Genomic DNA, 15,388 nt, shown 5'->3' on the forward strand with positions numbered 1-15,388 from the left:
TTTTTTTATTTTAGTATGTATGAGATCATTTATCAATATTACCTATTGCCCACAACTGTGTGGCAGATTGTAATATCTATCAATAAATAAATCTAATTTCAAAGAAAAAAAAAAGTTATGCCAGTTGCATTTATTATGATGAGGAAATTTATTGTGAATCAGTGATATATTTTCTTTATTATTCATTTTCCCCCCTCTTTTGCTATCTTGTTTTTAATAGAAATAGTCCATATAGTATTGTGTTTATAAAATTATCATTTTTAATATCTTTGTTAGCTGAGGGTAGGCCATCTTGCTAGTGAAAATTATTCTTAATTTTTGAAAAGAATTTTGCTAATATTCCCACTATTTTAATAAATTAAATATCAATTATATTATTTCAAGGTGTGAGGTGGTAGCTCAGTGGTAAAGCACTATGCTACTAACTCCATGGACATTGGTTGATGCCAGTTGTGGCAGGTAATTATTATCTGTTTCAATGTTGGTGTGAGTCAGCCTAGTGGCTTTTGGAGCTCTCTGGGGTTCACCCAGCCTCATGAAGTGGGTACCCTTAATTGGGGTTAAAATCTTCATTATACTGGAAGTTTTGAGCAAAAGCCACCTCATCTTAACCAGTAGCAATAATACATTATAGACATCTAACAATAAAAAAAACATATTAACATATAAATTAGTTTTAACAAAAAAACATATATATAAAACACTGCAGCTGTTATTACTGATACACCTTGAAACATAATTTATAATGAAAGGGTTGAGAAATAATGGATTGATCACTGATTTCTTGCAATAATATATTTGTGGTATAACATTATAACCCTTGGAAAAAAAAATATATATATAAACTCAATTTTTGAATAAATCAAATATTTAATGATCTGTTCACTTGAAGGGGTAATAACATGACAAGCCACATGATATAAATTTTATCCTAAACAAAGGAGCATTTTGCTCCAAATCATGACTTTTCATGTTTTTGTTTTTGTTGTCATACTGTTCAATTGTGAAAATCTCTATATAATTTTATTTTACTTGTTATTTTAAATTTCAAATGAATAATTTTTTTTTTTTAAAGGAAGGGAAATGTTCGAAAATCCTCCTCACATTTTCGCCATTGCTGACAGGTGCCATACAGTTATGAAACAGCAAGGGATGGATACATGTGTTGTGATATCTGGGGAGAGTGGGTCAGGTAAAACTGAGGCATCTAAAATTGTTATGAAATACATTGCAGCAGTCACTAACATCAGTCAGCGTCAGGAAATTGAAAGGTTTTCTATTTTATTTTCTATTACTTGTCTTATTATTGTCTTTAACTGACTAATTGTTTTTTTCTTGCACTAATGTAGTTGTCATTAATCATTATACCTTCAGGGTAAAAAATGTGCTGCTGCAGTCAAACACCATTCTTGAAGCTTTTGGTAATGCGAAAACGAACAGAAATGATAATTCTTCTCGCTTTGGAAAATATATGGACATCATTTTCGACTTTAAAGGTGATCCGATTGGAGGTCACATTGATAATTACCTCCTTGAAAAATGTAGAGTTGTTTTTCAACAACCAGGGGAAAGGAATTTCCACAGTTTTTACCAGGTATTACACTTTTCTTAATTATTACCATAGTTACTAATAGTATCATTTGTATTATCAGTTTAAAATATACTGTAAAACTTTGGTTAATTATTAATTGGCTGTATTAAATTAAATTAGATAAATTCTTTCATTCTCCTTATGTAACATTTATTTATTCATTGTACTGTATAAAGATTATATGTATAATAAAAATTAATTACTATTAATTACTAACATGATGGCCAGATTGTTTAGTCAAGGTTTTTACTATATGTTGATTACATTAATTGAGTGTTTATATTAATGAAAATTTAAAAGATTACTTGGTGCTGTTTCCCTTATCAGAATTTAAGTCTTTGTTCCATTAAATTTAGTATTATCTTTCTTTATAGTGACCCAGACGTGATTTATGTCTAATCATGGAACTATTTCACCTTCCGATTGGTAAGCAGGCAGTTATTATAAATGGCAGCACTTGCTGTAGCAGCATTAATAACATCACTGACACTTTGCCCATTACGGACGACTCGCCTGCACACTTTGCACTCGACACTCTTACCTTGTTTACCTCAAAGCAATGAGCTGTGGTGCGGGTTTTTTCTTTTGATAATGATCGAAGGGACCTAGTGATTATATGTTGCACAATAAATCTTTCCTTGCATATTAAAAATATTGGTACACTGCCAACTAACGTCTGACCTCATTTTAATAGTCAATTGTTTGCAGACATCATACAGATAACTCACATTACAGCGTAAGTTTCTTGAATACACATAAACTGCCACAATTTGACTGAAAGTTGTGTAACTTGTATTTACATATAAATGCAATGATAAACTTGATATTTTATCTCAGTGGAAAATACTTGTTCCATTTATTGAAATAACAATTATTACAAACACGCGACCATCAAAACAGTATTGATCTATTAATGCTTCAGCAACTTTACCTTCTTTTAAAATCTGTGATTTGCTGATTGCTAATGACTATTGGCTCTTCTATTACAGTCTATGGATCAAGGTGTAGTAATGACATCAAAGAAAATTTACTGGTTACTTGCGTGCTAAAGAAAAAAAGATAAACAAGTGATTGAGCTTTTGTATTTTTTGTGATGATCTTACAATCTTGGGTAATATTTATGAAATTGTAGCTACATGTCAATCACTAAAACCATATATTCTCTTGAGGTTATAGGAAAAACAGCTGCCAATTATGCATAGCGGTTTGAAAAAAAAAAAAAATTAACTATCAACCATAGATATTAAAGAACAATATGCTGCTTTATTAGCAGACTTGGTGAAAATGAAACATTGTTGATTGCATTAACTTAGATGCTAATGATTCTGGATTTGAGAACTTTACTGATGAGCAAAATGCCATCAAAGCTATAGGGAACCATTTAATAATTAATTGGAATTACATGGGAATGAATCAACTGCTGATCGACAAATAAGTCATGAAGTGGAATTGAAACATTTAACCAGTTTCCGTTGGTTTATTGCAAGACTATAATGCGTTACTGGCTTACAGAATTCCGTCTCTGCAGGCACCAAGTCTACATAATAACCATGAGGACCACATAATAACCTTTAGAGCTCTGGACCAATCAGAAAATGACGAAGATCCTGTCTATATAATAGCCTGTCTATAATGGTCAGCACATCACAAAATAGCTCAAGAGCCAAAAGTGGACCTTGACTTAATTAAATTATATTAATGATTAAAAAAACAGTTTTTCTCACAAAAAAATAAAACAAGTAACTGATTATTTTCACAAACTATGATTACTTTTATACTTTTACTTAAATTATACATGAGTAGCTTTCCCATCAGAAGTCAATATTTCCACTTTTGGAAAGTAATTATTAAAAAATTATCACAAGGGAGCATCTCATGTTGATAAGTTTAATTATTATTGATTTTGAACATATATTTATATTTTTCAGGTGAAAATTTAAATTTTAAAAATAAACTATGTAAGTTTTTGATCTAAAATATTAATTTGTCAAAAAAACTTTCCTTTTTAAAAATGGATTTATTAGCTTTTGATAAAAAAAATCTCATATTCATTTCAAACAATTTATTCTCCTTATTGTAAATGAATTTGTAGTTTTAATAACATATTTGTGGTGTAAAAAGTTAAAAATTTTTTTAGTTTTTACTTGTACAAACCTTTTTTCTATATTTGATTATCCGCTGTAATAACACCACTCAATACTATGGATAATCAGAAGCTTACCATAGTTCATTTGATATTTAGTTTTGTTTATTGATAATTTTTATTTTTTTGGATTAGGTGCTAGCAGGTTGGAGGTCTTCGAGTGACTTGAAATGTTTAGATCTAAATGGAAACAATAACCATTTCAATTACTTGAGATCTTCATCAGAAAATCTATCGGACGGTGACAGGCAAGGGTTTGCGGCAACTTGTGGAGCCTGCAAAGCTCTGGGTTTCACTCAAGATGAAGTCTCTACCCTTTGGAAAATTGTTGTTGCTGTCCTTCATTTAGTAAGCAATCTGTTTTATAGGTTATGATTTTGTAAATAACAAATGATTTTGAATTCTATTCATTTATATTAAAATATTAAATTAATAAAAAATGATTAAGTTTGACAATAGAGTAAAAACAAGAAATGTATACAATCTGGAAAAGTATCTTTTAGTTGGACTTGACTGTTCTATTTAAGATGATCTCACGACGTTTCCCTTTTACTTTTATTTTTGTCAATTGAAGAGCTCCCTTTAAAAAAGTTCTAAGTAACATTTTCTTTTAAACTTTTCAGGTATAAAAAAAAAGTTTTTTCAAACCAATATTGAATAATGAATGGCGCTAAGATCTTGTGAATGATGGTATCTTTATAATACTAATTATAATAAAGGCTTAATGAACCAGAATATTGTATGCCGATGCGACCAAACACTACTTACAAATATCTGCCCAGTGACGCCCGTCCAAACCCAAATCAACCTAATCAGTCTTGACACACTCTTGCCACCTTCTCTTCAGTCTACCCCTTGGATGTTTACTCGTCTTTTCACAGTGTTTATTAGCATTTTATGGATCTGTACATTACTAAGCCCTGCAACTTTGTACCTATCTTATTCGCTACTATGCTATAATCTGATTCATATTTACTAGATACAGTTCCCTCTGTTCAGAGTTGTCTAGCCTTCTAAATTCTTATATTAATTCACTCTTTTTCGGTCAACATTTTTTATTTAATACTTTACTTTTCCAAAGAATCCCCAAAACATCAAATGAAATGGCTGATGTATTGTTTTGAATAAAGATATTAATGGTGTATATGAGATATTAAGATATTATTAATGATGTTTTGTTCATATTACTCGTCCAATACTGATTAAGCAATATATTGGACACGAGTGTCAAGTTTAAACTTAAGAGTGTGGTTCTACAGCTCAAAACTGCTCATCATTTTCCTAACATTTAATTGATTTATTATTCTCTCATCTTGTTAAATAAAATCAATTTATTTGTTTACATTCTTCTGGTCTTTCATTTCTATGTAATATTATTAGGTGAATTTCAGAATATTCTCCTGAATTTATTCATATTTTGTTTTTATTGATTTAAATTTTAATTATGTTTCTGTCAGGGAAATGTGGTGTTTGAAAAAAATTCTAATGATGAAGATATAAGAGCTACTGGCCAGTCACGTGTTGCCAAACTGCTTTGCGTTTCAGAAACAGAATTGAGCACTGCACTCACCGAGCGAGTCATTGCTGCAAGGGGAGAGATCATGCAGAAGATTCACACTTTGCAGCAGGCAGAATATGCTAGGGATGCCCTTGCCAAGGTGGGTCTGGCTTAAAGTTTAAACAGTAATTTGTTTGTTTTATTCCCTTGTATTTATAATTTAGAAATATAGTTTAAGTTTAACTGTTATGAAAACATTGCCCTTAAATTTTAAAGATCTTTTGTGGTACATTCGCTACCTTTGGTCTTCACGAAAAAAATATCCAAATTTATTATTGTGAAAATGTTTCAAAATAATTTTATTGTACTTTTAATTTTTTTTATTTATTATCAAAAAAGATTACAACTGTATCTCATGTTGTATCAGAATGACAAACATTGATGTGTGTCTGATATATTTATTTTATATTTACTTAAATTTAATTATCCTCATCTTGTGTATAAATTAATTAATCAGTTTTTATTATATCGATTAATATTTATAGATTCCATATTTATAATTTATATATTTGCTTTGAAGTTAAAATTGTTATCATTAAATTTTTTTAAATTCTTTTTATTTATTCTAGTCTGTATGAATACTTAAAATGCTAACACTTTTTACCCTTAATTTATGGCAACTGGTATTACTATTCTTAAATAAAAACTATTACTAAAAAAAAAAAAATTAAAATAAGTTTAGGATTTGTTATAAAAAAAAAAGAAAACAAGCTTATTCTTCTGATATCGATGGCTTACTTCACAATGATGCTATGTAAATTTCCACCAACTTTACAAACATTACAATTAAAGGTTCTCTCATTTAGCAAAATTACAGCTTTTCAATTTACTAAAATAGAGAACCTTTAATTGTATTTTATGTAAAGCTAGTGTAAATGTACTTAGCACCAATATGAAGTAAGCCATCGATATATATTTTATCAACTGATAAATCAACGAATAGAAAGTTATTGTAACTTTTTATAAGAATATGCTTTGAATAATTCTTAATTCATTTTTTTTTTCACTCTATGTTTTTTATTATTAAACTGTATGAATTTAATAGAAGTTTATGATCATGAAAATTTTGGGGAAACTCCAGATATTAAAAAAATATTTGGTTTTGTGGTCGGTTAAATGAATGACTGAACTTCTTATCATAGTTATAGTCAAAAGCCATGTTATCTTTAAATAGTTACCTAATAAGTTAATTTTAAATTTATAACTGTTTGTTGAATTTATATTTTGTATATCTGTTTTAGGCAATCTATGATCGAATGTTCACATGGATTGTGAAAAAAGTTAATTCTGCCATAGAAGCTCGTGGTAGTGATTCAAGAGCGACTGTTATTGGAGTGCTTGATATTTATGGTTTTGAAGTCTTCGACTCAAACTCCTTTGAACAACTATGCATCAACTATTGTAATGAAAAATTGCAACAGCTATTTATCGGTATTGCACATATTTTTATTTACACGTGTTATTATGCATTATGTAATTATTTATATTTTCTTATGTTCCACAATGGGTAAGGTATTAAAACAACTTGATAGCCTGATTAAAAATCTATATTCACAAAATAACATTGTGCTTTTGAATCATTATATCAAAGCCTTAAAGAAAAACCTTCCAAATGTTATTATAATAATTTGCAGACTTTTGTTATTAGTTTTTTTTACAGTTTCCCAATTATAGTGTTCTTTTTCTCTTTAGCCACAAGAGCAATATAATGAGATTTTAATGTAGGTTGTTTTCCTTTTAGCTAGAAACACTCTTTTTATCATCTTAAGCTATATGAAAGTTAAAAAATAATTGTCATACATAAATGATAAAAAGTTAAGTAGGTAAGTTTGGTATTGCTGAAAATTACCTAAGTAGTCAGCTAGAACTGGTATGATTTTTGGTGAAGTGACTTTGGGTTTTAGGAGTCAACATTTTTTTTCTTAGAGCTGGTGCTGAAGCAGGAACAAGAGGAGTATCAGAGGGAAGGAATTGAATGGCAGAATATATCATATTTCAACAACGAAATCATCTGTGAACTCGTTGAACGTCCTCATGCAGGTGTTATCGCTATACTGGATGAAGCTTGTCTCAACGTTGGCAAGGTCGATGATGAGGTTAGTTTATTTTATTTTTGAATTGTATTTATTGTTTTTATTTTATTATTATTTTTTTATGTCAATATATTGTATCACAGATGCTGCTGGAGGCAATGGACAAGAAGTTGGACAAGCATGAACATTACAGCAGCAGGCAACTCAAGCCAACCGACAAGGAATTGGCTCACAAGACCCAGTTTAGAATAAGGTAAAATTTAAATAAGTTAATAGATGTACTAATGCGGCATTATATTATATGTTAACTCCAGTCCTCCATTTTAAGTTGCTTCATAGTTACATCATTAACCAGTTGATATCGGTTATGTATTTTAAAAAGGAAAATGAATGATAAAAGTGTTTTGTCTGTAAAGATTTCTCAAAAATACCTTCTAGCTATGCTGAAAGTGAAAAATGAAGAACTAAAATTCAAACAATAATTAAAGGCAAAAAAGACATTGCTTAATATGATGGCTATTGTTGAACAGAATTAGACTTAAATCACTTTTCAATGAGTCGAATACAACTACCAATTGTGTATAGATTTTAATTATAAGAGTATCAATGACTGAATGTAATTGATTGTAGAATGATGGTCCGGATGGCAGTAAAGAAAGGTACAAAAGTAGTTTAAAACTATTTATTAGTAACCATTGTTTGCAGGGCTATATCCTAGTTGTTTCACAATCATTCAGTTTTATTCTGAAACAACCAGGATCCAGCCCCGTTGAAGCCCACCAAACATTGCTTACCAATAAATAGTATTTAACTATTTCTGTACCTATCTCGACTGCCTACCAGACAAACATCCTACTATTTTAATTTTGAGAACTGAAGGAGACCAAACAAATTTGCCTGCAAAATGACTTTTTATAATAATTTTATCCTACCTTTTTTTGTATTAATTTCTTGTCTATATATTTTTTTAGGCATTATGCTGGTGATGTGGTTTACAATATCAATGGATTTTTGGACAAAAACAAGGACACACTGTTCCAGGACATGAAGCGCCTTTTGTATGCATCAAGTAATCCCATAATTTCATCTATGTGGCCCGAAGGGGCAATGGATATTACTAAGGTTAGTATTAGCTCTAATGCTTTCAATCTAATATGGTCTATTTAATTTCTTAAGAAATATATTATGAAGCCAATTGATTTAATTTCATAAAGTGAAAGGTTATTTACTAAGTCTTTAGTTAGACTCAAAGTTGGGGGTTCCATACTGAATGTGTTAACATAAAAATTTGTATTTGGCTTGACCAGAAACATAAATAATTTTCTGGACATTCCTCATACATATTTTCCCTTTGTGATGCAATTATCAATCCTGAAATAATACACACAACAACACCTTCAACTTAAGGCCAGGCATGAAACCCTTTTGAACGCGCTGGTACTTAATTTTAATATGAGTGGACTTTAAGGAATTGTAAAGAAAATAATCTATTGAACAGGGTTTGGGGACTTGCCAAAGAAAAGCATTTTTAGTTAGTCCTGTTAATAAATTTATATTTTGGGTCTATTGAATATTGAAGATAATGATGCAGATGATGTGTCCAGACATAAGAGAGAAAAAAAAAAGGAGTAAACTTACTCAGGTTGGTGGATGATGGTACGGCATGGTTGGATATCTTTCTTTCCATTATTCCCTCTTCATTTCCCTTTCCATGGAACAGCTTCTTGGAAGTCTACTTACACATAACAGTATGAATTTTCATTGAAAAGACTGAGGAATTCCTGAGTCTTGATGGCTATCTTATCTCTACCTTCTTTCTCTGCCTACAGAGGCCACAGAGGAGATGAGCATATCTAGCGGCTGCTAGATAGTAATAATTTCAGTGATAATCTACTACTTTCATTTTTAAATGATACACTTATTTATAATACCATTGTTGGTTGTGTTAATGGTTAAAAATTTTATTTGATGTATCCAAAGACAAATATGGAACCAATGAAAGAAAAACAAAACGAAAAGGCTTTTATATTAATGTCTAATTTGAAATATTTTAATAACATTAGTTACTATTGATTTTTGGAATTTGATATTCATATAATTTCTCTTTCAGACCACTAAACGGCCACTGACAGCTGGCACTTTGTTCAAGAATTCAATGATTGCTTTGGTTAAAACCCTAGCCAAGAAGGAACCCTTCTATGTAAGGTAATGATAATTTTGACTCTAGGTCTTTAGTGCCAACCATTTATCATTAGCGATTATGCTACTTAGGTATTTGACATTTACTTTATCAACCGCAAAAAATCTGCATGGCTTAAGAAAAGATATTATAATCTTTAGAAAAAAATCACAGAAGAGAGGACCGCCTGGAGGTAGATTAGGAAATTAGGGACATTTTTGGAGTAGGAAATAAAAAATTATGTCCCACTTTATTATGGTTTGAAATTAAATAAATTTTATTTTATATCAATTTTATTTTATTCTAACTTTATTATGGTTTTAGGCACAGTTTGAAATTAAATCAATTTGTTATCTCGGAACATTGTGGAATATAATAAAATAATGCCTAAAACTGATTTTGGAAATAAACATATCTTCAAATAATTGTTTAAAATATTTTTGTTCAATTCACTTCATAAAAAAATGACCCAAATATCATATATTATAATGATATATTATTTATTATCTGAATTTTAAATGTTTAATTATTATATATCTATATTAATTTCTTGTTTGAGGCTAGTTATACTTATCAATAGTAATAAATTAGATCCTTTTTGTCTTAACCATTTTATTTAGCTATTTTACATGTCCAAAGTTTCAACCAACCTGGACCATTATCAACAATTATCTCAATTATGAATTAATGCCTGACTACACTTTTTAAAGTAGTTGCAGGCTATTATACCCAAGTCTTATTTAATATAGTTACTTAACTCTTGTCATCTAAATCCTTCGTTATGAATTATTTAAATTAAAAATTGGATCCATTACTATCAGAAACTATCTTATCAATCCTTTTCCGAACTTCATAACCTCTTTTTTATACAATATAATGAAATTAAATAGTGTTGCCTTTTACCAACACTAGTTAGTAGATAGTTTTTGTTAGTACTAGATCAAATTTTTAATTTAAAAAGTTATATAACTATATTAAATAAGACTTGGGCACAGTAATTAGTTAGCAACAATTTTAGAGGATGTAAATTTTTAAATTTAGATTATCCTTCATAATGGGCAGTTTGGCCAAAATGTTGGTTATGTGAAATAAATTAATGTAATTGTTAAGGCTAAAAGGATCTAACTTATTGTTTAATTCAATTTTAATATAATAAAAACATCTCTGTGATAAGTGATAAAATTACTGGAGTATCTATAACTATTGTGGGCAGGGGGGTGACAAACCCTACTCCTTCAAAACAAAAGTGAAGCCAAAAAGGCCACACTCACAAAAGGAAAGTTTATATTGAGGTTAATAGGAATGTCTATTATTGAAATCTAAACTGAACCAGAAGGCAGGCAGTGATTAGGTTGTACACTTACCTTACTCCCCGCCAAACCACATTAGGCAGTAGGCACATAAGGCCCGCCTTTTTGAATTCACTTTCACTATCAGCTTACCCCATCCATTAAACTCCTTCCTCCAAGATTGTGGGGTTGGAAGTTTTCAAACTGTTATAAAACATATCTAATATTTTATTATAGAAACATTGGAATGCACTAATAGTACCAAGCAACCAGTATCGCTGGTTAGTTTTGTGTTAGTGTTATATTGCCATTCTAATTAATTATTAATATTTTACTTTATTTAATATATATTGTTTGAATTTCAATTATCAATTCAAATGATTATATTTTTCAGGGTTACGGTAAAAAAAGAACAAAATAGTTTTCAACTATTTATTGTCTCTGGATAATAAATAGTTGAAAACTATTTTATTCTTTTTTTACCATAACTCTTACCATCTTCTTCATATTTTATATTCTACGGTCAACTATTTATATATAGATTGTATTTATCAATTTTAGATGTATCAAGCCAAATGAATACAAGACACCTTTACAAGTGAATGTTGACCAAATTCGTCACCAGGTAATGTAATATCTATTGTTTGATATAATTTCATTTGTATTCCTTTATTTTAACTTTTTTTTTTATTTTGTAATTAAATTTTAAAGTTGGATTGTTAGCTCAGGGACCATATACAAGCTTCCATTTCAGTATGAGGCAAATTATTTTATTTATTCAAAGCATAAATAGCTCTTTTTAGTAAGTCATTTATACAACATTATTTTTAGTAAATGATTTTCCCTTATATCCACATTAGTAATATCTAAATTATTTTCCACGAAGATCTTTGTCATTTTATATATATTTAACTTTTTAATTGCATTAACTATTTTTTACATCCTTATTGTTAAGTTATTTTCTTTGAGTAATGTTATGATTTTTATTATGCATTTTGACAAGAAGTCTAATATATCATATTTTTCTTACTTTTTCTTTTTTTTTTTGTTGTCCTTAAAATTTATTTGTAATTTTCTATATATCCAATATAGTTGTTTCATTATTTATTGTAGGTCAGATATTTGGGACTTCTTGAGAATGTTAGAGTGAGGAGAGCTGGATTTGCTCATAGGCACAGATATGATCTATTTTTGAAAAGGTAAGCCATGATAAGTCCAATTTTTAATTTTCATTTTGTTCTGACCTCATGTCGATGGTCTTCTTTATTAAGTAAAATAAAATAAAACTAATATGAACAATTATATGTACATTTGAACTCAAAGAGGAAATACAAATTGATTTTATATTATCAAAAAAAAAAATTGTATACTATGAAAATCATTAAACTTTGAATGAAAATAAAATGTGAATTAAACAGTTACTTATGTGGTAAGTTTGAAGTAGCCAGTCCTGGAGATCGGTGTTGATCTGTGGTATTTTAAATTAGATAATGGTAAATTAGTGAAATAGGTTTGTTTCTTTAAAAAAATAATAATAATAAAATATAAAATATAATGGGTAATGTAGAAATTCCAATTAAATATTTGACAATATAATCAAATAATTGTATCATGTTCACCAGTGTTATTAAGTTTCCTATAATTTTAGGTATAAGATGATTTCTGAGTTTACCTGGCCCAACTTTAATTCAGGCTCAGTGAAGGACGGTGTTAAGGTCTTGATTGAGGAGAAGGGTTTTGCCCATGATGTCAAATATGGCAAAACCAAGTTATTTATCAAGTCACCAGCGACCCTCTTTAAATTGGAAAAGGTAGCATTTAAAAAAAATCCATTTTTCTAATTTTATTTTATTAGAAGTTCATTAGTTCAATATTAAGATTAACTATATATTGATAGCCAACATTTTGACCTACTTTGTAGTTCTTCATTAGGGCTTATACCTGTGTGATAATTATGTATAAGTAAGTTTTGATTTACACCTCACTGACCTCACTCCTGGCCATCTTTTGCTTAAATAGAGATCTACAGTCAACAACCAATCCTCTATATTTTTTTTTAGATGAGAGCTGAGCTGATCCCTGGGATTGTTATTCTTTTACAAAAGCAGTGGCGAGGAGCTATTTGCAGAATGAAATACCGTAGGATGAAAGCAGCCCTTAAGATCATGGAGTTTTACAGGAAACAGAAGACTAGGCAATATATTAACCAACTGGCCATTGCAATGAGGTAGTTATTCAAATTAAATAAATATTAATTTAATTTATAATCTTTAATTTTTAGGTTTAAAGCCATATTTTATAAACTTTGTTAGTTGATAACATAATATGACATTATAGGCCTGCCAAGAGGATGCATGACTATGGAAAAAGTATACCATGGCCAGAGCCTGGTCTATTCACAAGGCAAGCTGTCCCAGGGCTTAGAACATTGTTCAACAGGTGGCGGGCCAGGATGATACTCAAACCTTTCCCTCGCTCTGAATGGCCACAACTTAAGATCAAGGTAAAAGCTAATCAAGAATTTAATATTAGATGTTATCAACTCAATATGGCAGATCAATATGAGAATGAAAATGTTTTGAGTTATGATCAGTAGCTGAAAATTGTTATATATTTTCCATTATTATTTTTTTTATTCTGAAGTATTTTAACCATTCATTATTTTTAAAATGTTCACGAAACATATGAATTTAACTCACAAGGAGAGCATACGAACGTAGGATCACTGATTTCAATGAAACATTTTTTGGTGATTCTAGGTCACAAAATATTGGAGCCGAGAAAAAAAAAAAATTTAAATAATTTTAGATATTTTTTATATTATTGTATGCTGTCTTTGCTCTACATTAAATATCATGATTATTATATAGCAATTGATTTGTTGTTTGGTGCAGAATATTGGCAAAATATTGTTTTTTGTATTGAACGAGTTTAAGTGTACAAAATATGACAAAATTCTAGAGTCACTTCCAGTATATTTGACCAACAAAAATATTTTTAGGAAAAACCAACTCGGATTCGTTTTTAGCATCTCTTGAAACTGTTAAATACAAACTTTCGTATAAATCAAAAATTAAAAATTTTTGGGCTTGATTTTTTGTTTATAACTTTTTTTTTACTGGGGAAATCAGACATTCAGTAGCTTTATACCTTCTCATGGTGCCATGGAACATTTTGAAAAGAACAGCATGTAAATCAGTCCAATATTTCAAAAGTTTATTTTGGACAAACTTTGAACCATTCCCTGGCACTATGCCTGTCGGTACAACTGGCATGCTATGGCATTTATTCGGTGGCTGACACAGCACGCCCCATTCGCTCATGTGTGTGCCCACATAGACGTCATGCTATGTTGTCCTCATTGGCCGGGTCAATCCTACCTCGGTTCTCTTAAACGAGTGTCGAGTTAGGGCGACACTGAAAATAGTGAAATGGAAAGAAATAGTGAAAAGGAAGAAACAAAAAAAAATAAAAAGGAAGAAATTAAAATATTTATATTTATGGCATAGACTAGTATTGGTTGTAAAAGGAAACTGGGAGGAAAAAAAAATTGTTTTCTTTCTTTTCTATTATATCATTTAAATATATGTAATCAATATATGTCCGATCATGGATTGATTGGTGTGCTGTGTAATGTAGCAACCCAATGTATTTGGGCAGCATGGCTAAATAAAGCATTTCTCTCTAGATAAAGTATGTGCATTTATATTTTGTTTAAGATTATCTTTATCTTAATGTACTTTTAATCTTCACAAATTGCAACTGATGAATTTTTTTTTAATCAATTTATTACTGTTCAGTGGCACCGAATTATTTATTAGTCCCTCTTTGTTAATCCTTTTGAAATTCCAAATTTTAATTATGTGACAACAGGTGTGCGCGGCAAGTTGCCTCCAAGGGAAGCGGCGCAGCTGGGGCCAGGGTCGCAAGTGGGAGGGGAACTACCTTTCTCTTTCTTCAGAGAACCCAAATTATGCACTCTTCGACAGTTCCATGCGAGCGCTTAAAGCTTCAGAACATTTCAAGCAGGTAGAGAATTGAATTGAATATAATTAAGTATCTGCAGATTATAATAAGTTTTATGATAGTTGATATTATGTTTGTGTTGAGAGCACATATATGTAAAACCTATTTTGTCAGTACCAACATTTCATAAGATTACAACCATAATAAATACAAGTAAAAATAGAGTAACAAAAAGATAAGAAATTATATTGGAAGAAAATATATATTATAAATAGGTAAAAGCAGTATGAGAATATAGTAATTTTAAAATTATAAAAAAGTGAGAAAGAAAACTTATTTATAATTACTTTAATAAGTAAGTACAATAACAGTGAAGTAAAATATATAGTTTTATAAGCCAAAGGATTAAGTAATACAATTCATAACCATACGATTGTGTGAATATGATAGATTTAATGGTGTGTAAAAAAAAATAATAATAAGGAAAGAGCAGTAAAGAAGGTAAAAAAAAGGAGAAATAAAATTTACAAGTAAATATTTCATTTCCTAGAAAAAAAGTACTTTTTCTTCTCTTCCTACCTACTTTTCCACTCTTTCCTTATTCTTTATTAAATCTCTACTTTTTTCTT

General features: G+C 29.6%; 1 protein-coding gene across 1 annotated transcript in view; it reads left to right on the top strand.

Annotated features, from left to right (window-relative positions):
* Myo31DF (Unconventional myosin ID) overlaps positions 1-15,388 on the top strand; it is a gene marked incomplete in the record, with an annotated part of 53,090 nt that overhangs the window by 29,010 nt on the left and 8,692 nt on the right. The window contains 15 exon segments of the mRNA XM_067044837.1: positions 1,076-1,271; positions 1,375-1,594; positions 3,870-4,082; positions 5,192-5,392; positions 6,534-6,723; positions 7,219-7,388; positions 7,469-7,578; positions 8,297-8,447; positions 9,436-9,530; positions 11,355-11,418; positions 11,907-11,992; positions 12,442-12,604; positions 12,854-13,020; positions 13,131-13,296; positions 14,667-14,822. Of these exon segments, the coding sequence (XP_066900938.1) occupies positions 1,076-1,271; positions 1,375-1,594; positions 3,870-4,082; positions 5,192-5,392; positions 6,534-6,723; positions 7,219-7,388; positions 7,469-7,578; positions 8,297-8,447; positions 9,436-9,530; positions 11,355-11,418; positions 11,907-11,992; positions 12,442-12,604; positions 12,854-13,020; positions 13,131-13,296; positions 14,667-14,822 (2,348 nt within the window).

The sequence above is a fragment of the Halyomorpha halys genome, unplaced genomic scaffold (assembly GCF_000696795.3).
Source record: "Halyomorpha halys isolate HHAL.00 unplaced genomic scaffold, Hhal_1.1 Scaffold508.1, whole genome shotgun sequence".
NCBI classification, from domain to species: domain Eukaryota; kingdom Metazoa; phylum Arthropoda; class Insecta; order Hemiptera; family Pentatomidae; genus Halyomorpha; species Halyomorpha halys.